At 45.2% G+C, this 25,616-nt stretch overlaps 1 protein-coding gene across 2 annotated transcripts in view; it reads left to right on the top strand.

Annotated features, from left to right (window-relative positions):
- The window catches only part of LOC126996624 (CCN family member 2-like), a 179,282-nt gene that overhangs the window by 31,264 nt on the left and 122,402 nt on the right, over positions 1-25,616 (top strand). For both annotated transcript variants that reach the window (XM_050857295.1, XM_050857296.1), the window contains one exon: positions 21,825-21,907. In XM_050857295.1, coding sequence (XP_050713252.1) covers positions 21,825-21,907 — 83 coding nt within the window. The remainder of the gene's footprint in view (positions 1-21,824; positions 21,908-25,616) is intronic.

Here is a 25,616-nt window from a genome sequence, read left to right as displayed (position 1 = left end):
TAAATCCGAGCCTTGAAGGAAAAAAGAAATGGTTTACTGCCCGGCCGAGATACTGAAGGCGCCTTATTTATCGCCTCGTTTGTTTCCCTCGCGGCTTTGTGTCAAGGAGAGTGCGGGAAAAATTCTGGCTCCTCACTATTGGATATCGAGGAAAGTAGACAGCAGGCAACCATCGTCCGGGAAGGCATTGGCGGGCGGGAACGAGGACCAGACAGACAAGACTTTAAGGTTCATATTCTTCAGCGTATCGGGCTCCCACATTAATTCCTCTCAACTCCACCCTCCTTTCCCTTCTCTGTTCTCCACACACTCCCTCCATTTCCACCAACATGCATTGCTCTTCCCTCACCCATACTCTTCCACCTCTTTCTTCCACCATTTCCATCCACATCAATTTCTCTCACCACACCCCTCTTTTCCCCTCTGGCGATTGTCTCCCAAGGCCACAGAGAAGATTAATCGGGTTTCCGTGGGTGATTTCTCCTTTCAAGATGCAGAAGTCGGGTAAAACTATCACAAGGATCACCAGACAGTCCATGAAAATCCCAGCAAAACACTATCGCTGTAATTCCCACTCAAAACTACCTGTCGTAACCATAATTTTAACCCTACCTAAGTTAACCTAACCTAACCTAACCTAACGCAACCTACCTTATTAACATACCATTCCTTTCATACATATAAACACGAGAGACTTTTCAAACAAGCGAACTGAGGTGCCGAGATGTTTAGCAATACGGGTGTTTCTTAATCGTCCCTCCAAGCGAGAAAAATGAGAAAAAACTACCCCTCACACAAACCATTTCATAATATATATCAAAGCATTTGTGATCAGATTATGTATCATCTATTTTTTTGGGTTTAAATCATGGCACAAATTTGGCCCGTCGCTGCTACACGGTAAAGCCACAAATTTGGCCCGTCGCTGCTACCGGGTTAAGTTACTGTCATTTCCTAAACCCTCCGTGACAGTTTCTATCCACTTAGTTTCCCGTTTCTTTTAAGTCGCCACCGTACTAAAAATACCACTAATAACTACCCATTCACTACCTTTCTTTTCTACATGTAAGAAATAACAAGACGTTATCCTGAACAAGCCACAATTTCAAGGGCCAGTGTAACGGAGATGAGCACCAAGGCCACGCGTAGCTTTACCGTATGCCCCCAACCTTACCTTTACCTGACCAAGCAAAATCCTAAGTATGCCAGCTATGTGTGTGGGGGGGGTGGGGGGTGGGGGGGGGGCTGTCTGCGTCCTCTAACTAAGCCTTCCAGGAGGACTGACTGACTGCCTCTTTCAATGCCGTGATTTCCGCGAAGCCTCACTGTGTTGCGATAAAAGTCCTTTCCTCGCCACACAAATCATTTTTCCCTCTTACTTTGCCTTTTTCCCGCGTAACAAAGGTCGCTGTCACGCTATATATACCTTTCCAAACTTCACGTCGTTGAGCCCCATCACAACAAACAGCTCTCCGCCGGCGTATTCCCTATCTCTCTCCTTGTATGTGGGGCAGGTTGTGTTAGGTGAGGTGAGGTTTACATAGGTAAGGCTAGTTTATAGGTATGTGAATAGGGCAGGGTGCATTAGGTTAGGTTAGGTTAGGTTAGGTTAGGTAAGGTTAGATTATGGTTACGACGGGTAATTTTAAGTGGGAATTACAGCGAGAGTGTTTTGCAGAACGCCCCATGGTTAGTTTCGAAGCTAGAGCCGAGCGACTTAACTTGGGAACCACATACCACTTTCTATTCATGCTCATCCCTATACTGTCCAAACCCCTTATAAAAGAGTTAACCAGCATCTTCATTATTTCATCCCTTACACTGATAGACTTTGGAATAGCCTTCCTCCGTCTATGTTTCCTCCTGCCTTTGACTTAAATTCTTTCAAGAGGAGTGTATCAAGAGACCTCTCCTCCCGAAATTGATCTCTCTTTTGGCCGCTCATAACTTTTGTCTCTGTAGGAACAGCGATTAGCGGACTTTTTTTTTCACCCCTTTTTTTTGTTGCCCTTGAGCTGTTTCTTTAGCTGAAAAAAAAAAAAAAAAAAGAGAGAGAGAGACTGGAAATTTGCTACCCGCCGTCGTCTCCTCGCTGACTCACTAAATCTAACGCTTAGCTGTTCAAATCCCGCCGGAGCACTGGAAGCTTCTCGAGACATAATTCCCAAGGCAACATACCGTCACCATAAAACGCAAGGGATTAAAATTTATGCCAGCTAGTCGAGTGACCTAACTTTTCTCATGCTAATACCGACTTACGTTCTTTTACCTCCTCCGTCTTCCTCCCCTCTCCTCCGCTTCCGTGCATTTCTCCGGTTATTTTTTTCTTTTCATTTTTTGCCCTCGTTCCCTCCCTGATCCCGTCGCCAGCAGCTTTTTATATTCCCGCGTCTGACTCACCACCACTCCGCTTACTTTAGGTGACTCTCAAGTGTAAATAAGTATCAGATGTAAGTAGTTTGCGTTTTGACTTATCTTCGCCAATCTGGAGACCTCACAACGCACTCACTAAACTCTATGAAGAAACACCATCTGAAATCGACCTCTCTTTTGGTCACTCATCTATACACTCTTTTTTTTATAGGGGCAGTGATTAGCGGGCTTTTTTTCTCTCAATTATTTGTTTTTTTGCCCTTGAGCTGCTTCCTTTAACGTAAAATAAAGCACTAATTGAACTACTCTTACCATTGTTTCTATCGGGGAAGAATGAAGAGATGCGTCGGGGATGATTCATTTTTAACGTGTCTTTAAGTTAGTCAATTGTTTGGTTCACGTCCTAATGAGTCAGCCACTACATTCCTCACGTTCCGTCTAATGATACTAATAATGCATCTTTAGTTCAGTCACGAGCCTTTGGTTTACATGTCAATCAACGTCATTATGTACCTTCTTTTATGATCTCTTTAATCTCAAGTGATTCTGTGAAGTCCAAGTTTCCTCTCCTGCGCGTTACTCGTTCTACTACAAAGGGGCGTGGCGGTGTAATGACCTCAATAAGATCTCTCGCCTTCATTACTAGTCAGTCAATACTCTTTAACGTTCCTCCAACTCAAGTGCTTCCGAGGTATCCAAGGGGTTTCTTCATGTTACTCGTTCTACTACAAAGGGGCGTGGCGGTGTAATGACCTCAATAAGATCTCTCGCCTTCATTACTAGTCAGTCAATACTCTTTAACGTTCCTCCAACTCAAGTGTTTCCGAGGTATCCAAGGGGTTCTTCATGTTACTCGCTCTACTACAAAGGGGCGTGGCGGTGTAATGACCTCAATAAGATCTCTCGCCTTCATTACTAGTCAGTCAATACTCTTTAACGTTCCTCCAACTCAAGTGTTTCCCAGGTATCCAAGGGGGTTCTTCACGTTACTCGTTCTACTACAAAGGGGCGTGTCGGCATGAGGACCTCGTTGTGACTTGCCACCTTGATTATTATAGCCATCCAACACTTTATTTTACGGTCCCTAACTCTCACGTGTTTCTGCGATGCTCATATTTCGTCTCTTGCATGCACCTCAGACTCCTGCAAAGGGACGTGCCAGCGTGGGGACCTCGTTTGATATGTTGCCTTAAAGGTGCTTGGCTACTTGGCATCACTAAACATGAACTTGCAATACTAATGACTGTCGTGACGGAGATGCTCACTGATGCTGTAAATGACTAAGATGAAGGAGGAGAGGTAGCATTCTGACCAGCGATATGCCATATTTAATCTACATGAGCAGCAAAGAATTGGTGATGTGAAAAGAAAAATGATAAAGAAACAGATAAGAGGAAACCGTGCCATGCCAGAATGATAACTGATGCTGTCGATGATGTTGCTGGAGGAGAGGAAGCGTTTCCGACCGGCGTAATTCTCTATTTATTCCACAAAGGCAACAGGGAATTAGTGGCGTGACGATAAAAATAATAAACAAAGAAACGGACCAGAGAAAGAAGGTTCCTGTGCAGTGAATGAGGACTTTTCATCCTCAAGCTCCTCGGGCAACATGAAAACCCTGGTGAGAAAACCTTGGATAATGAATGAGTAAAGCGGAGGGAACGACGATATTAAAAGATAAAACGCAGGCAGCAGCTCTTCATAATGAATGTCTGGCCTGGAGGGAGCGGCGGAGAAGGAGCGAGAGAACAGGTCAGAGTGAAAGCAAGCGAGCACGAGGGGAGGGCGGGGGGCAAGGGGAAGGAGGGCATCCGAGAAGCAAGGAAGGGAAGAGAACGCGGCGGAAACTCGCTGAACCCCGCGGCACGGAGGCAAAAGGCGGCCCCTCGAGGGCCTGTAATCATGCGTGAAGGACGCGGCATCTCCCGGCGCTTCCTTTTATCCTGCTATTGAAAGTCTGTAGCGGGAGGCGCGGCGAGTAATTATGAGTTTACAGTCTCGTTATTCTCTGTGTCTGGGCGCCGCGCCGCGCGAGTCATTAACACCTCGCGCCGGAGTCTGGCTTTAATTTCTACAAACTCATTCTTTCTTTCGCGCTTACTCGCTTTTGATGATTTGTGCGGGACAACATTAAGCCGGGGAGGAAAACACGCTGTAAGAGAGGCGCGAAAAGTTCTCTGCGGAAAATAATGTGCAATGTATGCATTTGTGTGTGTATGTATGTATGTATGTATGTATGTATAAGAACATAAGAACATAAGAACATAGGAGTCTGCAAGAGGCCGGTAGGCCTGTACGAGGCAGCTCCTCTGAACCTAAGCTCCCGTGTAGCTCCCGTGTATCTAACCCCACCTAATATCGCTGTCCATGAATTTATCTAATCTATTTTTGAATGTGACAATTGTATTGGCACTCACCACATGACTGCTAAGCCTATTCCACTCATCCACCACCCTGTTTGTAAACCAATTTTTGCCTATGTCCCTGTTGAATCTGAATTTATCCAGTTTAAACCCATTACTTCGTGTCCTACCCGGTTCTCTTACCAACAAAACCTTATGAATGTCTCCCTTATTAAAGCCCTTCATCCATTTATAAACCTCGATCATGTCTCCACGCACCCTTCGCCTTTCTAGAGAATGCAAGTTTAACTGTTTGAGTCTTTCCTCGTATGGCAAGTTTCTCAACCCCTGAATCATCTTAGTCATCCTCCTCTGCACCGATTCTAACATTTTGATATCCATTCTATAGTAAGGTGACCAGAACTGAACCTCATAGTCAAGATGAGGTCTAACTAATGCTAAATATAGTTTGAGGAAGATTTCGGCGCTTCTGTTGCTTTCGCTCCTTGAAATAAATCCCAGTACCCTATTTGCTCGATTTCTAGCTTGAATGCATTGTGCCCTTGGATGGAGATCAGAGCTCACTAAGACCCCTAAATCCCTCTCGCACCCAGACCTGCTTATGAGAGTGTCATTTAAGCAATAGTTATGTGATGGGTTGTTCCTACCTACACTCAGAATACTGCACTTCCCTACATTGAACTCCATCTGCCATTTATCCGCCCAGTCATACAATCTGTTTAGTTCACCCTGGAGAATACTAGCGTCCTGATCCGACTCAATGTGTGTATGTATGCATGCATGTATGTATGTATGTATGTATGTATGTATGTATGTATGAATGAATGTGTGCGTTTGCAACACACACCTTGGGGAACACCAAGGGTCCCAGCACCAAGGCACACGTTGCCTCTCAGCCCATCGCCGTGCCTGCCGCCGTGTCTGCCGCGGCGCCCACGCTTGCCTGTCGTCGCCGTGGCGTTCTCTCCGCCTCGCGCCGTGAAGAGCATTAACTATGCCAAGTTAAGAAACCCGCTGTCACCATCACTTGGAGGGGACAAAGAATTTAGGAGGGAAAATAATTTCCAGGGAACGGTGTGGGAATGGGCACCTTAGGCAACTTTATTGGTGCAATCACCACATGTTCAGAAGGCGCCGCAGCCTCCGCGCCGCCACAGGATATTAAAATCTCGTAATGTTTCCTGAAGTGTCACTAAGTCGCCACAGTGCGCGGCGCTAACAGGCGGCCAGAAGGACCTAGGGCGTCGCGGGCCAGCGCCGGGCCACTATATAAAGAAGCATTAAACTCCGCGGGATATTGGAAGCATGAAAATACGAGCAGCACTGAGAGTCCGTATTTTTCTTAATATTTAGGGCATGTCGGCCCCGCGTGGCCCCGCGAGCCACGCCGCTCTGTAAATTATATTCGCCGGGCAAGGCTTGAATAACTGTTTCCATTTTCTCGTATTCCCGAAATGGAATGGCTATGTCATATTGATATTCGGTAAATATTTTATCAAAGAAAACTGTGTAGAGATACCTCCAGACAACAAAAGGTAATGTCCTTGTAAGAGCAAATATCTGTTTCTCTTTTCGGAGTAAATGGATACCATCGCGGAATGACTTAAAAATTCATTCGTTTCATAAGTAATAAAGTTATGTCACATCGTAAATCAGCCAATGCATTACGACTGCAGAAGTTCCTGGAAAAATTAATACTATCCAACACTAATGCAAGAAGAAACGACTTTAGGAGACTTTTTGGGGGCAAGGCGATTATCCCCCCCCCCCCCCCTTTTTTTTTTTGCCTTAAGCCACTGGGACTCAAATTAGAGGACGCATCTGATGATCCGCGCCCGGGCGGTTCGTTTATGAGACTTTATTTTGGCCTTAAGGCGATTACCACTTCCTCTTTGTTTCGAGCTGTTGGGTTCCGGGCTAAAGGGAATGAGATGGAGGATGATGATGGTTCATTTATAAAGCTTTTCCTGGACGATTATATTACTCTCTATTTTTTGTCCTTAAGGGGATTATCACTTCCTTTTTGTTTTGAGTTGCTGGGTTTCGGGCTTAAGGAAATGAGTTGGCTGAGCTGGTAAGGAAGCTCCATTTATAAAGCTATTTTCTGTTTTCTGTTCCAAAGACGATTATAACTCCCTTTTTATGTTTTGGTCTTGATACGATTCTCACTTCCTTTTTGCTTTGAGCCGCGGGGTGTCAGGCTAAAGGGAATGAGGTGGATGAGCTGGTACGGAGACTCCATTTATAAGACTTTCTCTGGTCTCAATACGATTACCACTCCTTTTTGTCTTAATCTACGTAGATGGCATACATGAGGTGGGTGAGCCGTGCGAGGGCGGTGCATGACGCGAGGCCAACCGGGAGGAGGAGGAGGAGGAGGAGCAAGGAGCAAGGAACAGAGGAGACAAGGGAAGGGAGGGAGGGGAGGGAGTGAAGGGATTGTCAATACAGAAGCGAGTATGTTTACATGGTGACGTCACGGGCAGACAGGTGCATTAGGGTGCCGGTGGTGATGTTTGTTCCCACGCCCTGCTGCCCGGATCTCATGTGGCCCGCTGCCGGTGCGTCTGTTTGGAGGCAGGAAAGCGAGGGCGGGGTCAGGCAAGGGAGGGTAGGGTAAGGCAAGGGGGTGAAAGTCAAGCAAAGGAGAGTGGGATTAAGCAAGGGAGGGCAGGGTCAGGCACGGAGTTTGGGAGCCCAGGAAGGTGGTTTAGGATCATGCAGGATGTGTGTTCGATCAGCAGAGACGGTTGTGTATTGGATGAGAGCAAAGAGTAGAGGGTAAGGGCAAGAAAGGGTGTATAAAGGGCAGGCAGTGTTAGGGTTGAACGAGGAAGGTAGTGTTTAGGTTCTTGGACTTTGCGCGTTCGATCAGTATAAGGAAAAAAAGATCAGGGAAAAGTAAGGAGAATGTAAGGGTGCTGTAATTTGTCCCTCCAGTCAGGATACGGGAGAGAGAGAGAGAGGCCATGGGAGGGTAAATATTAGGTAAAGAATAAGGTAAGGGTGTAGGATGAGCCCCCAGAAGAGAGTGTAGAGGTAGGAAGCTTACGTTCACGAGCAAGGAGGTTCTCTGTTCGGCTAAGGAAGGTGTAGATTTGGTGACTAAAAAGGTCGTGTACGGTAAGGTTTACGTACGTGTGGTGCCGATGAAGGTTGTGTGTCAAGCCAGTCTTTGGGTGTTTGGTGACAGGAAAATGCTGCGTGTTTGGCCAGGCTGTGTGCGTAGGTGTTCGGCAAGGCTAGGTTTGTTTTGGCGCCAGAAAGTGTGCGTATTGATACTGGGAACTTGTGTATGTGTTTGGCTGGCGGGAGAGTGTATGTTGGGCCTGGGAGGTGTTTTTGTGTGGACAGAGTGTGAGTGTGTGTGAGGACAGAAGAGGTATATGTATGTTTGAGGTAAAAGGAAGAGTGTATCTGTAGCCAAGGAAGTTTTTTGGGGGAATAGAGGATGTGGGAATGTGATTTTGCGTTAACAGTGTGTGTAAGAGCAGGAGAGGTTTATATATAGCTTAAAGTAAAAGTAAAATGTATCTGGGACCGGAAAATGTTATGTTGTGGTAGAAAATATATGAAGAGATAGGGAAAGTGTGTGTCTTTTCAGAACGTCTGTGTATGGTGTCAACTTACCTGCCTTGTCTACTGTGCTTCGAGACGTTGTGTGCTTGGAAGGATGATAGACCGACAGATAGATAGAAAGTTAGATAGATAGAGATGTAGATAGAGAGAAAGAGAGAGAGTGTGTGTGTGTTTATACTAAGAGGTACGTGAATAGGCAATGACAGTTTCCAGTTTCCTTGCTTTTAGTCAAACGTCTGCCTTGAACCATCGCTTACCTTGCTGCCTGCCTGTCCCGCCTTCCGCCCTCTCTATTTCACTTTGCATGTCGACACTCACCTCATTTCCACGGCGTCTATTTACATGTGTTTTCAAGGCGCTCATCTCCTCCGGCCTCGTCGCGGCTTGGAGGACGAGCCGGCGTGATTTGTGGCAGATTTGTGTGTGAGTAATGCTGTATTGGGAAGCACGAGATGAATGTGCTTTATTTTGCATTAGACCTGACAGGTAATTTGTAAACAGGTCGTCGTGTTCCCGCGCTGCGTAATGAAAATGTGGCCGCAAACTGTTTCTGGCAGGTTGAGTGAATTCGTTTTTTCGGTTTCGTTTTGTTATTCACTCATTTTTGGATCGCATTTTACTATTTTTTTTATTACAGCAACGGAGGCAGCTCAGTGGCATAAGAAAAACACAAAAACGGCAACAAAAAAGGCCAGAATCCTCAAGCTTACTGTATTCTCAAGCGTATGATGATTTTGTTTTTAGGGGGAGAGGAAAAAGAACTTGACTATAATGAAGCAACAACAACAACAACAACAGCAACAACAAAAAGTGGCCTCAACACCCTCTTTCTATAACACACACACAAAAAAAGAAAAAAAATCAATGTCAAGTTTAATGATAAATTCACTCGCTACACAATCATGATGACCTTGGTTTATACATAGTTAGGTTTGGCTAAGCGCATTTCCACACACACATGCCAGGCAGGGACTTAATATCGTAATCTGTTTGGAAATTGATATTAGTGTAAAATGCTGTGTTTAGTGCGTCTGACAGGGTTTAGGCTTGCGAAAAAAAAGTATTCTGTCTCGAAGCATATATTTGTGTGAACTGTAGATGTGTGATATTTGGGATCAGATATAATAGTGTGAAATATTGGGCTACATTTTTAAACATCTTGGCTCCCAAGGACACGTATTTGACATGGCTTTCGTTGGCGTTGTGGGCATTTCCATCAGTAGTTTTATGACCCTGGTGGCAGTCTGACCTTTCTTTTGCACCATGAACCTAAAAAAAACACACATGAGGAACAGATTGATCTCCTTTTTGTCCATACCCGGGCGGAGTGGAAAAAATTGGGCGGCTTTTCCAATACCCTACTCCCCTGTCCACCCAGCAGTGAATGGGTACCAGGTATTTATCGGGGGTTGTGTCCCGTCTCCTGTGATCTGTTCCCTTCTATAATTCCTTCCCCTTCTGTCTCTCTCCGGCATATGACCACAGATGTTGCGCCGACTAAACGAAACTTTCCAACTTTCTTCCTTTTTGGCTTTTGAAAATAGTTGATGTGAGAGGTGGAAGCGTCGAAGAATACCAGCCATAGTGTTTAGTGCGTTTGTGTGTCTAGGCTTGAGAAAAAAAAGTTTGTATTCTGTCTGCAAGCTTATATTTGAAGGCATGTAAAAAAGGGCCGCATTCTGTCGAGAAGCTTCTATTTATGTGATCTTTAAATGCTATCCATGTGTGTGTGTGGCTGTGTTAAGATCTGCAAAATAGGAGGAACGCATTGTATTTAGAAACTTATATTTGTGTGAACCTTCGATGCTGTTCCTGTGATAATTGTGGCAGGGTTTAAATTTGCGAGGTAAGAGGAACGCATTATATCTGGAAGCTTATATTTGCGTGACCCTCAGATGCTGTCCAGGTGATATTCGTGGCAATGTTCAGATCTGGGAAATAGGAGAAACGCATCATATCTGGCAGCTGTTATTTGTGTGACCTTCAAACGCTCTCCATGGGATAAGTGTGTCAAGATTAAGGTTTGCAGGAAAGGTCACATTCTGTCTGGAGGCTGATATTCTTGTGAGACCTGCGAAATAGGAGGAAGGCGTTGTATCTATCTATCAGCTGTTATTTGCGTGAACCGTAGAGACTTTCCATTGATTTGATTAGTATGTCTGTCCTTAACTGTACAGAAAAGGCCGTAGTCTATCGGGAATCTGATATTTGCGTGAACTTTAGAGACATTCCCAGCGTTATGCGAGCCATGGATTCGCTTAATGTAAACACGAACACGAATTCTCTCTCTGGGAATCTGACATCTGTGAAATTTAGTGGCTTTCAATATAATAGCCACGCAGCTGAGGCTCTGTCAGGCAAGGGGTGCACAATTGTCGAGGCAGCGAGGCACTACATGACGAGTAGGAGGGTGGCTGAGTTCCTCGAAGCACCGACCGTGAGGGTATCGATTAAGCGGGAGGGAGGAACCAGGGGACAGCGATGAAGTGGCGGCGGCGGGCGGAGGTGGTGGGGCGATCGCTGAAAAGCCGAGGAAGTAGTCTGTGCTGGCAGCCGAGTGGAAAAACTGCTCTCCATAACCAACTTTGGGGTTTGAATGGCAGCTTTTTCTTTCTTGAATTTGCTAGAACGAATTATGAATCGTAGAAAAGTTAAAGGCGGTGTGGCGATCAGTGAAAGGACGAGGAAGGGGTCCGTGCAGGTAGCCGAGTGGAAAAACTTCTCTCCATAACCAGCTTACGGTCTGACAGGCATTTTTTTTCTTGAATTTAGTAAAGTTAACCCTGAAACGCCGAAGAATTGATCCTGACAGCTAATGGAAAGGCCGAGGAAGTGGTCCATGCAGGCAGCTGAGTGGAAAAACTGCTTTCTCCATAACCTCCTGAACCATACGGGTAGGCGGTGGCCGAACTGGTAGCGTACTGGGCCCACTTTCACCGCGTGATGGACGACGCGGGTTCGAATCCTCACGCTACCACCTCGGATTTTTCGGTCACCGCCGAGTGGCTTAAAACTACCCACATGCTGTCCTGAAGACCACCCATCAACCCGGACTCTAGAGGAAGCCGTCCAAGCGAATCAAGAACGAGTTCCGGGGGGCAGCATGAGCCAATGCAAGATGGCGCCACTATAAAAAAAACACTCGCCTGCGCCAGAACGGGCTGGGCCGACCATCAGGCCCCACCTGGAAGAAGCCTTGGGCCGACCATCAGGCCCCACCGGGAAGATGCCTACCGGCGCAATAGGCAGCAACGTAAAAAATAAATAAATAAATAAATAAATAAATAAATAAAAACTGCTTTGGGGTTTGGATGGCAGCTTTTTTTCTTCTATTTAGTGGCGTTAGCCCTGAAACGCCGAAGGATTGATCCAGACAGGTAAAGACGCGTGGCGATCACTGAGCAGCCGAGAAAGTGGTCCGTGGGGGCAGCCGACTGGAAAAACTGCTCTCCACAACCAGCTTGAGGTTTGAATGGCATTTTTTTTTCTTGAATTTAGTGGAGTTAACCCTGAAACGCTGAAGAATTGATCCGGACAGGTAAAGGTCAAGGCGGTGTAGCGATCACTGAGAAGCCGGGGAAGTGGTTCGTGCAGGCAACTGAGTGGAAAAACTGCTCTTCAAAACCTTCTTTGCGGGTTGAATGGCAGTTTTTTTTCCCTGAATTTGGTGGAACGAAGTATGAGACGTCAAAGAATTGGTCCAAAAACGAGAGAGTGAAAAAAAATCTACTCTTCATAATCGGCTTCCGTGGTTAATTAAACTATTTTTGATTACTTTTTAAGTTGGATTTAAATGGCATTATTTTCTGGAATTCGATTGAGCGAGCCCTGAAACACCGAAGAATTGATCCAGAGCAGCGAGAGAAAGAAAAAGCGATTCTTCATAATTGGCTTCTGTCGTTAATTACACTATTTTTGATGACTTTTTACGCTATGTGAATGCCTTAATTTATATTCATACCCTTTATCATTTTTGAGGTTTTCTGGAATTTGGTGGATCGAACTATAAAACGCCGAAGATTGATTCAGAGAAGCGAGCGAAAAAAATCTTCCTCCCATAATCGGTTTCCACGGTTAATTACACTATTTTTAATTACTCCTCACGCTATGTCGATGACGTAATTTATATTCATTCTTCTTACCATTCTTGTGGAAGGTCACGGGGACTCGCCTTTATGTTCAGTTATTAAATGTTATGAGCCTCAAGATTCCACAAGAAGTTCGGACCAAGAATTTTAAGACGGCGGTTGTCGGATGATGGGAGGCTGCCAAGGCTGCTGCTGGTGCTTCGGTGAGGGCCGCGTGTAATGTCCTGAACATCCTATAATAATTTCCAGCCCTTTCATTTTTCCCATAAACGGCATAGGTAAGCGGCGGCATGATACTATAACCAAATCAGCCAATCAGTATAGATAAACTAGCGACGTAGTTCATAATTCACTCTTCCTTTATGTAATGTAAAAATCCCATTAGTGTGTTGCTGAGAGCTTTCAATCACCCTGTAAAAAAAGGGCTCATCCTCTTAAATTCATCGTCTCACCAATTCCTGACAGCACATATCAGCCAGCGCAGTGGTTCATCATTTATTGTTGCATTGAGTGAGTTTATTGCAGGACCGTATACTCACCCTCTAAAAATGGCTTCACTTTTTTATGTATTCAATTCCTCTCACCACTTCCATAGACAGCATATATAAACCAGCGTTGTGATTCATCTTTTATTGCTGTTGTAAGTGATGTGACAAACCCGTGGATTCGTCGCGGGACCATGTATTCAACCTTTAGATATGGCTTCACTTATTCAGAGCTTTCGTTCCTCTCATCTCCTCTCTAAACGGCATAAATATAAAAGGTGGTGACGCGTTTGTTCTCACCTTCTTGTTATTTCCCTTGGCGACACGAACCCTTGAGTGTGTCAGGTGCTGGTGTTTATATCTTTTATTCCATTCACCACTTTTATAAACGGCATATATAAGTTGTCGACGCGGTTGTTCTCATCTTGTTATTTCCCTTGGCGACACAAACCCCTGGGAGGTGTGTGTGGTACTGGTGCCGTGTCCTTCCACAGTAGAAAATGTTTTACCATACATTTCCAAATACAGAAATAACACCTCGATTTCTTTTTTACGTATCCTGGTCCACTGCGCCGGAAGGATGTTTGGCGGACAGCGGTAACCTTATCCATCTCATTAGAGGCTTTGGCGACTATATATATTTTTTTCTTAAAGGCACGTCGAATGGGAATGAAGACCCTTGATATATTTTATTTTATTTGCTACTGTATTGCCTATGTTTTCGTGTTTTGTTTCGAATATATACTTTTCATAATGTTACTCCGAATATGAATGAATTGAGCCTTGATATTAGTTTATTTCACTTGCTATTGATTCGTATGGCGTTTGAGAGAGAGAGAGAGAGAGAGAGAGAGAGAGAGAGAGAGAGAGAGAGAGAGAGAGAGAGAGAGAGAGAGAGAGAGAGAGAGAGAGAGAGAGAGAGAGAGAGAGAGAGAGAGAGAGATAGAGAGAGAGAGAGAGAGAGAGTCCTTTTCTTCCGTGGACAAAAGCACCGAGAGAGAGAGAGAGAGAGAGAGAGAGAGAGAGAGAGAGAGAGGAGAGAGAGGAGAGAGAGAGAGAGAGAGAGAGAAGAGAGAGAGAGAGAGAGAGAGAGAGAGAGAGAGAGAGAGAGAGAGAGAGAGAGAGAGAGAGAGAAAAGAGGAAGGGAAGGGAGACACTATACTAGCAGGAAACCCTCAATTCACCAACCTGGTGACCTACTCTGCTAACACGACACTTCTTTGCTGCAGGATTCATGCGAGCGCCGGCCGAGGAGGTGAAAGTCGTCAGAGAGTGTGTGTGTGTGTGTGTGTGTGTGTGTGTGTGTGTGTGTGTGTGTGTGTGTGTGCGTGTGTGTGTGTGTGTGTGTGTGTGTGTGTGTGTGTGTGTGTGTGTGTGTGTGTGTGTGTGTGTGTGTGTGTGTGTGTGTGTGTGTGTGTGTGTGTGTGTGTGTGTGTGTGTGTGTGTGTGTGTGCTTGGTTACAAAGAGCAAGTGACTTTTATTAGATTTTGTTCTGTCGAAAGTTTTATAGCTGGAAAGAAAGCGTTTTTTGATATTTTCTGTAATAATAATAGTGATAAAAGTAAAATAATAATACAACTAATAATAACAACAACAACATTGCAACAACCACAACAACAGCAGCAATAGCAACAAACAAGAAAAACAGGGCGGGGAAGGATGGGAGGGGGGGGGGGGGGACGGAGCGGCGGGCGTTACTCTTGTTTAACCGAGCCGGGCTGAGCTAAGCTTAACACGGCTTAGCGGAACGGGCCTTCAGGGCCCGTTTGGAACTCCTAAAAATAACTGGAGCGAGAGTTTTGAGGCTGTTAGCGGAAGATGGTAATGGCCACTCCTTTCCCTCGAGACGCACTGAGTGTTTGCACGATGGGAATGTTGGGGAGGGGAAGAGAGAGTAACACGTACCGGTCCCTGAGGATTGGTTACTCCGCGGGAAATTCTCTTCGCTAAAGGACTATATATGGTGCTTTTTATTGAAGTTTTCCTCTTGAGACGCTCAGCATGTTTTGTTTATACGTTGGAAAAGGCGAAGGAGAGCGAGTAACACGTACTGGTCCCTGAGGATTGGTTACTCCGCGGGAAATTCTCCTCTTAAAAGACTATGTGGCGTTTTTAATTGAAGGTTTCCTCTTGAGATGCTCGCCATGTTCGTAGATACATTGGAATTGGAGAGGGAGGAAGAGACACTCGTTCTTTGAGGTTTAGTTTCTCTGCAGGAAATTGTCTCCTCTAAAATAGACTATATGGCGTTTTTATTGATGGTTTCCTCTGAAGTCACTTACCATGCTTTATTTATTGGTTGGAAGAGGAGTAGGGGAGAGAGAGAGAAAACACTTACCGTTCCCTGAGGATTAGTTACTCTGGGAAATTCTCTCCTCTAAAACAGACTATATGGCGGTTTTTTTTTTTATCAAAGGTTTATGCGTTGGAAAAGGCGAAGGAGAGAGAGAGAGAGAGAGTAACACGCATCGTTCCCCCCTGAGGATTAGTTACTCGGTGGGAACTTCTCTTCGCTCAAAGGTGTATAAGACAATAGGCATGGTAGTTTTTATTGAAGCTTTCCTCTCGAGACGCTCAGCATGTTTTGTTTATACGTTGGGACAGAATAGGTACAATGGGACACTGTTTATTTATACTTGGGAATAAGCGAGGAAGATATACTATTCCTTTGAGGGTTATATATTCTGTGGTAAATTCTCTTCTCTAAAGGCTATATTTGTTGTTTTCATCTAAGCTCTCCTCTCGAGACTATCAGCCTGCTTTGTTCATTCGTTGGAAAAGGAAGGAGGGAAAGGGGCACTGTTATTTTGTGTTTTAGACTCTCTGCGTCGAATTCTCTTCTCCAAAAGACTACACTTGTAATATTTTTCATTGACGGTTTCCTCTCGAGACGCTCAGCATGTTTTGTTTATACAGTGGAAAAGGAAGAAGGGAAAGATTTTTTTTTTTACAGCTAAGGAGACAGTTCAAGGGCGTAAAGAAAAAAAAAAAAAGGCCCGTTTCTTACTGCTCCTGAATAGAAGTCAAAGGAGTGTCCAAAAAGAGAGGTCAATTTCGGGAAGAGTTCAAGTCGTAGGCAGGCGGAAATACAGATGAAGGAAGATTGTTCCAAAGTTTACCAGCGTGAGGGATGAAAGCGTGAAGATGCTGGTTAACTCTTGCATAAGGGGTTTGGAGAGTATAGGGATGAGCATGAGTAGAAAGTCGTGTACAGCGGGGCCGCGGGAGGAGGGGAGGCATGCAGTTAGCAAGTTCAGAAGAGCAGTCAGCATGAAAATATCGATAGAAGATAGAAAGAGAGGCAACATGGCGGCGGGATTTGAGAGGTAGAAGAATATCAGTATGAGGAGGAGAGCTAATGAGACGGAGAGTCTTTGACTTCACCCTGTCAAGGAGAGCTGTGTGAGTGGAGCCCCCCACACATGAGATGCATACTCCATACGAGGGCGGACAAGACTCCTGTAAATGGATAGCAACTGTGCGGGGGAGAAGAACTGGCGGAGACGGTACAGAACGCCCAGCCTCGAGGAAGCTGATTTAGTAAGAGATGAGATATGAAGATACATTGTTTCTTTAGAGTGTTAGTTCCTCTGCGTCGAATTCTCCTCTCTAAAACACTACACTTGTCATTTTTTATCGAAAGTTTCCTCTAAGGACGACCAGCATGTTTTGTTTACACGTTGGGAAAGGAGAGGGCGGGAAAGAGGCATTGCTCCTCAGAGGGTTAGTTTATCTGTATCATATATTCTTCCCTAAATGTCTATTCAAGTCATTTTTATCGAGCCTTTACACTTTAAGATTTCCCTGGACGCCCGGAGATGTGTTCGGAAGGAAAACACTATACGCGGCGTTTTTATCGAACCTTACTCTTAAGACACTCCGCATGCCCTCTGATACATGGAGAAGAGTTCAGGAAATGCGAGTAATACATACATTTGAGTTGAAGATTAACAGTGGATTCTACTATAAACTGCGTTGTTAATGGAACTGTAGCAACTGAGAAACATTTAATCGCCTTAGCAGAAATAAAACCCAGTGAAAACAGACAATCCTTGAGCAAACTATTGATGTGTAGCTTTTTATTTAACTTCTCTCTTGCTAATACCGACTTGCGTCCTTCTTCCTCTTCCGTCTTCTTCCCCTCTCCTCTCCTTCCGTGCATTTCTCCAGCTTGAAGTCTCGAGTCTATATGAGGCCGAAAAAGACATGCCGTTCAGTTGATGATTAACTATGGCGCACGGGACGTTGTGTTAATGGAAACCTCTTTGCATATATATTTTTAACCACCTTACCAGAAACAAAACCATTGAGAACACAGAATCCTCGAGTACGTTCGTTCGTCGCCGCACCAGGAGCAAAGTAATGGTGTGGAGAGTAAAGCCGTGAGTCCGTACGAGGCCGGAGTGGAGTAACAGGACGGCCGGTGCTCGCCAGGGTCCTCGGATGCGGCGTTATTGGCCTTAAAACCGTCACGGCGAGAAATGACGGGCGGAAAATTGAATCAAGGCCGTCAAACTGTATTCGTGTATCCCTGATTCTCGTGTCCGGCTCGTTCACGCCATTACAACCGCTACTACTACTTCGGGTGCTGCTACTACTACTACTACAACAACTACTACTACTACTACTACTACTACTACTAGTACTACTACTACTACTACTACATCTGCTACTACTACTACTACTACTATTTCTGCAACTATCACTATACAACTACTACTGTTACAACCACTACTACTACTGTTTCTACTACTACTACTACTACTACTACTACTACTACTACTACTACTACTACTACTACTACTACTACTATTTCTGCAACTACCACTATACAACTACTAATGCTACAACCACTACTACTACTGTTTCTACTACTACTACTACTACTACTACTACTACTGCTACTACTACCACCACAATAACCCCCACCTCCACCACCACCACTACCACCAGCCCCATCATAACCACCACCACCAACATCACCACTCCTACCATTCTTGTGTACCTGGTCGTATAGTTTATGGCGTCGACAAAAGTATTTATGGGCCGCGAGCATGTCATTCCCGAAGCCCCAGGAACCATCTACTGCGAGACAACCTTATTTATTGGGCCACGACGGAAGCCTTGTGGAGGAGAGAGAGACTAAGAGAGTAAGAGAGAGAGAGAGAGAGAGAGAGAGAGAGAGAGAGAGAGAGAGAGAGAGAGAGAGAGAGAGAGAGAGAGAGAGAGAGAGAGAGAGAGAGAGAGAGAATATTATATCCTTCATCTTTAATATCCGCCACTAATAACATCGCCATTACTCACTGCTCTTCTACAGTATAAGCAACATTAAAAAGTAATAACTGTTAAAATAAATGCATCAACATCACCGACAGAAATATCAAAATTAACAACAACAACAGTGACAAGAAAAAAAAAAAGCGATTAATTCAACGAAAAAACAAACAAACAACATTCACACAACTTTCTTTCTACACCTTTCACTACTACCACCACCACCACCATCATCACCACCACGACCACTATCACCACCACCACCATCACCACCACCACCACTATCACAATATATTTTTCCTGCCCTCCCCCACAACAGCTCCATTCTGAGGCGGCAGCGCGTTGTCAGCAAATATGCATCTCGTTCCCTCCGGGCCCCAGGTGGTAACATTGCTGGGTCCTGGACTTTCTCTCTTCCTCCCAAAGGTCGTGTAGAGTTCAAGTGTAGAATCAGGCTGCGTTGCATTGAGACATGATTTTTCCTTGTTAGTTTAGGTTAGGGTTTGGTTAGATAAGGTACGATGAGGCTTGGTAAGGAGTTATATTTGTCATAGTTTGTTAGGATAGGTTAAGTTAGCTTAGGTTAGACGAGGAAAGGCTAAGTAAGGGAGTCATTTGTCCTAATTTAAAATAGGTTAGGTAAGGTTGGGTTAGATATGGTGTGGCTAGGTAAGGAAGTCATATTTGTACTAGGTTAAGTTAGGTTAGGTAAGGCAGGTTAGGTAAGTCAGGTCAAGTTAGGTTGTTGAGATAGGTAAGGAGGTCATATTTGTCCCAGGGTTAAGTTAGATTAGGTTAGGTCAGGTTAGGTAACGTAAGGGTAGGTAACGTTGGTGGTATTAGGTTAGGTGAGGTTAGGTAAGGTTAGGTAACGTAAGGGTAGGTAATGTTGGTGGTATTAGGTTAGGTGAGGCTAGGTAAGGTTAGGTAACGTAAGGGTAGGTAATGTTGGTGGTATTAGGTTAGATGAGGTTAGGTCAGGTTAGGTAACGTAAGGCTGGGTAATGTTGGTGGTATTAGGTTAGATGAGGCTAGGTAAGGTTAGGTAACGTAAGGCTAGGTAATGTTGGTGGTATTAGGTTAGGTGAGGTTAGGTAAGGTTAGGTAACGTAAGGCTAGGTAATGTTGGTGGTATTAGGTTAGGTGAGGTTAGGTAAGGTTAGGTAACGTAAGGCTAGGTAATGTTGGTGGTATTAGGTTAGGTGAGGTTAGGTAACGTAAGGCTAGGTAATGTTGGTGGTATTAGGTTAGGTTAGGTTAGGTCAGGTTAGGTAACGTAAGGCTAGGTAACGTTGGTGGTATTAGGTTAGGTCAGGTTAGATGAAGTGAGAATAACTTTAACCAGATTAATTTATCCAGTGAAATATTGTACATCGAATATTACATCGGCGTTCTCATCAAAGGGCTGCATGGTTTGTGTCGACCGTTATACAGTTCCAATTCATTACTCTCATATATTTCCCTTGCCCTCACTGAGCAAACACTTTTTTAAAAACTGCCGGAGTGTTATGAATCAGAGCAACAGGTGATCCGCGCACCATTCTCTTTTATATTTACGAGATTAATGATTTCCACCTCTCTAATGCTGGGAGTCATTTTTCCTCCCCTAACAATAGCTTCTTGATGGTGGTAGTAACGTGGTTTAGAGAGGTTGACGCCACTTTTATATCGAACACTTAGGAACCAACTTAAAGATAATATTTGGGTAGTAAGCATTGGTACCATCGCGTTTTAACCTTCCCAATACGTGGCTCAGAATACTTGTAAACATATTTGGTATAAAATGTGGTGGTAGTGACTTGGTTGAGAGAGTTTAGTGCCCCCTTTTATATCGAACACTTGGGAACCAACATAAAGATAACATTCGGGTAGTAAGCATTGGTACCTTCGCGCGTTAACCTTTCCAATGCGTGGCTCAGAATACTTGTAAACACACTTGGTATAAAATGTGGTGGTAGTGACTTGGTTTAGAGAGTTTGATGGGCTAGGTAAGGTAAGGTGAGGTCTTGTATGGTGCTGAGAATTGCGTGGACTGTTCCCGTCATTGCCGCCACCCTTGTGAATCTTCCAGTGCCTTTCCCCCTTCCCAGTTTATGTGTGCTGTTATGTTCGCTTGCGTCGCCGAAACTTTGTAAGAGAGAAATCGCCTCTATTGCAAAGCCTCGCGTCAGCACTGAGGGAACTAAAGGAGTAAAGATAAAATACAAAAACGCTTCCTCCCCTCATGCAACCAGAAAGAAGCCTCGGGACCGTACTAAGTTAAAAATCGCGTGACTGCCTTCCATCCATCGATCGGGCCGGACACTCCCTGTTATTCCTGCCACGAGTAACACAGAGGAGCCGGACATGCCGTACCCCGCTGAGGAAATGCCTTTAGAGGAACAACTGGGGCTTAGGACACGAGTGGGCGGCTGGGGAAGGGGGTCTCCGGGAACGGTAATCACATGCACAGAGTCAATTAAGTACCAGCATATTAAAAACGGAGACAAGAAAGATGATGTAAAAGAAAAAAAGGATAATCTGGATAAAAAAAGAGGATAAAAAACACGAGGGAATTCCGTTACCAAGACAACTAGTGCTCAGAACACGAGTAGGTCACGGCGCTGAGTGAGGGGAAGGGAGGTATCCTGATTGTGGTGGGAAACGGAGCTTAACACATGTAGGAGTAAAATGATAACTTGACTGTGTGGGAATGTACGAAAATTGCCGTCATGAGAATAGTGAAATAGGAAAGACTTGTCTGACCCTTTTTTTCCCTGATAATTGGCTGTGTGGGATTGTTCGGATATTGCCGTTATGAGAAAGGTGAAATGTAGAGGATTAGCAAGACATTATAGTTCCCCATTACCACTTTAATTAACAAACATCTCCCTTTAACACTCTGTACCTCTAACTTTATATTCTCCCTTACATAACAGTACCCCTTCCCCCTATCCCCCTACACTCTTTACCTCTAACTTTATATTCTCCCCTCCGTACATAACAGTCCCCCTTCCCTCTATCCCCCTACACTCTTTACCTCTAACTTTATATAATCTCCCCTTCTTACACAACAAAATCCCCTCCTCTTGTCTTCCCTTACGCATGTCACCTAAGCACCTCAAACGTCCCCAACTGCCCTTTTCATCCCTCACTACCTTTTCCCCTTCATCCACTTCACAACAAGACACTCTTTCCTCTCTCATCAAACATTATTCCTTTCCCCCCTAACGTGCCTCTCCTCCTTCACCAAGCAGTCCTCCTCCCCCTCCCTTCTCCCTTACCACACCATACACCGTCTCTCCCCCCTCACCCCTTTTCATTCCTCGTTATCTCACCCCTTCATCCACCTCATCACACTACACTCCTTCCTCCCTTACCAAACAGTCTTCCTCACCCCCATCCCTTCATGCACCTCTACCCCTTCACCATGCACCGACTTCCCCCCTCCCTCCCTCACCAAACAGCCTTCCTCCACCTCCAGCGCACTTCTTTCACCAAGCAGCCCTTTCCCCTCCCCCTCCACCACACCATGCACCTTCTCCCCCCCCCTCACCAGCCCTTGCTTCACGCAGGCCACCGCGCTATTAATTCTCACCGCCACTTTCCCTCCTGCACCATTTCCTTCTGCCTTCAGCGAAGTGTCGGCGGATCATTCAACTTTTTCTCATTACTTTCGCAGCGGGACGTTATCCAGTCGTGGGTTTGCTGCTTCGCTCCTTCCATGGCCTGCCACCTCGACTGACCCACTTGCTCATATTCAGGGTAAGTGTGAGTCTATATTTTCGTTTTTATTATTGGTGTTTTTTTCTGCCGCCTTGCCCTCCCGGCGCCGCGGTGGCATGATGTGTGGAGTCGCCGCAGTGTGTCCGTCGCCTGGAGACTGGGCGAGGCAAAGTAATGCACCACCCGAGGCCCTCACAAAGGAAGCCATCGCGTGCAGCATGCGAGACACACTGCCGCTGCCGCTGTGCCTGTGCTGCACCACCCACACACCACCACCAAAACCTCCATCACCACCACCACTACCACCGGTACAGTCACCACTACCCCCTCCACCCTTACCTTCACTAACACGCCACCACTACCGTTATCATTACATCCAACACACTACCACCCACACACACTATAATCATCGCCACCCCAACCACCACCACCACTCACCCACACCACCAACCATGACCACCATCGCTACCGCCACCGCTACCGCCTACTGTGAATCGATTTCCTCAGAGCACGGAACTCTTTTCGGTAAATTTGAAAAGTAACATGTCTGAAAACATAAATATCATCTTTTTACTATAATATAGTACTTAGAGCAGCCACAGAGCTGATGCAATAGCACAGTAGGATACTTAAATCAGGAATGAGTGTCCCGTAGAGTTTTAGTCACTTCGACCTGACGGCGGTGGTACCAGCAGCAGCAGCAGCAGCAGCAGTGGACGGCTTTATTTATACTAAAGAACATAAACTGTGTTTATCTCATGAATACTGAATAACCCAGCAACTCGTTCATGTTTTAAAGGTTCGTTGGAGTTAAGAGTCCACTGGCCGAACATTACTTTTATTTCTGGAATGACGAGGTAACTTTATGATATATATATATATATATATATATATATATATATATATATATATATATATATATATATATATATATATATATATATATATATATATATATATATATATATATATATATATATATATATATATATATATATATATATATATATATATATATATATATATATATATATATATATATATATATATGAGAGAGAGAGAGAATCATACTTTACACACGTGATTTGTCAGTCCATCGTCCTCTCCTCACCCCGGTGTGGCGGGACTCGAGGGAACGCCCGCGTCACCCAGGGCGAGGTGTTGCCCACGCGGGCGTCCCGCACCGCACGAGGTGGACCAAGGGCGGCACAAACTGATGGCGCGCGTTGACGCTGGAAAGTAATACTGCCTCGCCGTTATACCCCGATATCGGCCAAGATCCGGAGGGAATGACTGTCGCGGCTGCCGGATCGGGTGTATTTATTTTGTGGGGAGCTGTGTTTGTGTTTGTGTCGCCTCCGCGGCGTGACGCGGGAGCTGGCGGCACATGTATCTAAACTGTAAAGAATGTATACTTTTTTATTTGTTAAGGCATTATCGTGCAAACTTTGTAGCAAAAACAGCCAAGGGCCATTCCTCGGCTCAGAATCGATACAACTTTACGGGCGCGAATAAAAATTAGGGTCCGCGTGACACCCTCTCTGGCCTCCCGCCACTATATTCCAGGGGGCCGTAAAAGAGTCAATGATTTCATCACCATCAAATATCGGAATACACTTTGCATAAGGAGGGAGCCAAGACTCTGGTTGACGCCGCGCGGCTCCCAGCATAGTTGCCAAGGGGATGACTGCCTGAAGGTGCTTGTCCCCGCCTGAGTCCTTGCACACGCCGGGGCTTTCTGCGGGAGGAGTCAACGTGATGCCCTTTATATTTACCGAAACCTTAGCATGAGACTCGCCTGGATAGAGGGATCAGGGAGGGAGGAACAGAAGAAGGCTTCCTCCGCTTCGCTTTGATCGCTCGCACGAGGCTCCGGACACGCCGCTCCTCAAGACCCAAGACCCTCAGATCGCCCCCCGCCTGTGTTTACCTCGCCGCGGCTGGGTGACCCGAGCACCGCCTCCGGCCTGCATCCTCTTCTCCTGCACCATATCCCTTAACCTTGTCTCACGATCTCCCTACCGTTCAATAATAAAGGGGATAGATCAGAGACAAAGCAAAACTAGTATACATTAAATAAACACCCATGCTCCTTTAAACCAAAAAGACGCATCAGTTGCAGTGCTTACTTACACACAAAAATCTTTAAACCTCTTCCTTATTCCACTAACTCTTTCCCAACCCTCCCAGACTCATATCGTGCACTCTAAACCCATCTTCCATCTCTTAGACCATTCCCTAAGCTCTTTACGTCTTCTGCCTACCCACAATCCTCTCCACGATTGGCCAGACGCACCTTCAAAACCTCTTCCCTCTACCAACAATTCTTTCCCAAGCCTCCCAGACTCCTATCGTGCCCTCAGCCCATTCCTTAAGCCCTTCACGTCCTCTACTTACCCATAATCTCCCCATCATTGGCCCGACGCATTCCTCATTCAATGAACCCTCTCGCATTCTCCATCGTTCCCCAATTCGGCCCTCTACTCAACATCCAGACCCTCCTTTTCCACGCCAGCTCTTTCCCCCTTCTCATCTTCATTATCCAGTCCTCTGTAGGGTTGCCTAATGCTCCCAAGTGCCTCGTTCTTTTCAGGGAAGTTGTATCAAGGAGAATAATAAATATGCTAAAGAGAAGCGCCCATTCCTCCCCCGCCGCCCCGAGTCCCAAGTCTTAAAACGTGTTGCAAATTATTAATGCCTGATTATAAGTGTTGCCCAAGTGGGATTATGCAAGACACTGGGGAGCATTATGCCTGAGCTTTGAGGAGGAGGCGCTTGGCGAAAGGATGGACGCGGCAAGATGGAGGAGCAAGGAAAAATGAAGAGTGGGGTTGAGAGGGAGACGAAGAAAGCTGGGAATGGAGTTAAAAGGAAGAATAAGTGAGTGAGGTTGGAAAGGGAGACGACGCAAGATGGAGGAGAACGAAAGAAAAGAAGTGAGTTTGAAAAGGAGACGAAGGAGGAAGGAAAAGCAGGGGAAAGAAAATATAAAGGAGGTTGAAAGGAAGGCGAAGGAAGACAGAGATGAAGTAGATGGGAAAAGTGAAGAGTGAGGATGAAAGGGAGAAGAAGGATGAAGGGGAAACATACAGCAGAGTTTTGTTGAAGTTGATGTAGGCCTAAGGAAGGACGGAAAAAAGGAAGAGAAAAAATGTAAAATGAGAAAATGGGAAAGGAAGATGGAAAAGGAGTAGGACATAGAAGTGTGTGAAATTGTTTGTTTGTTTGTTTGTTTGTGATTGTTTGCTTGTGTTTATGTGCAAGTCCTAAAGATAACTAACAATATAAAGGGGAAGAAAAGGAAAAAATAGATAGAAAAGGGAAGGAAGAGGAGGAGAAGGACATAGAAGCGTGTGTGAGTGTGTTTATAGCTTGTTTTTGTTTATTTGCTCATGTGTGTGTGTGTGTGTGTGTGTGTGTGTGTGTGTGTGTGTGTGTGTGTGTGTGTGTGTGTGTGTGTAAACATAACTAAGATTATCAAAGTGCGTGTTGTGAGGTGCTTGATTTCGAAGACTTCAAAGATACATCACCATTTAAGAAGCATCGAATATCTTGAAGGAAACGGGGCAAGGAAGGAAGTAGGTTGAAAATACTAACTGAATACAGATATAAGAAAGTCAATGTGTGTGGTGAAGAGTATGATTTCGAGGACCTTAAAGATACATGACTATTCAAGAAGCATCGAATCTCTTGAGAGTCGTGAAAGGAACGGGCCAAGCAAGGAAGGAAGTAGGATGGAAAGACATGA

This window comes from Eriocheir sinensis, chromosome 10 (assembly GCF_024679095.1).
Source record: "Eriocheir sinensis breed Jianghai 21 chromosome 10, ASM2467909v1, whole genome shotgun sequence".
Classification (NCBI taxonomy): Eukaryota; Metazoa; Arthropoda; class Malacostraca; order Decapoda; family Varunidae; genus Eriocheir; species Eriocheir sinensis.
This window is presented reverse-complemented; position numbering and strand designations above follow the sequence as displayed.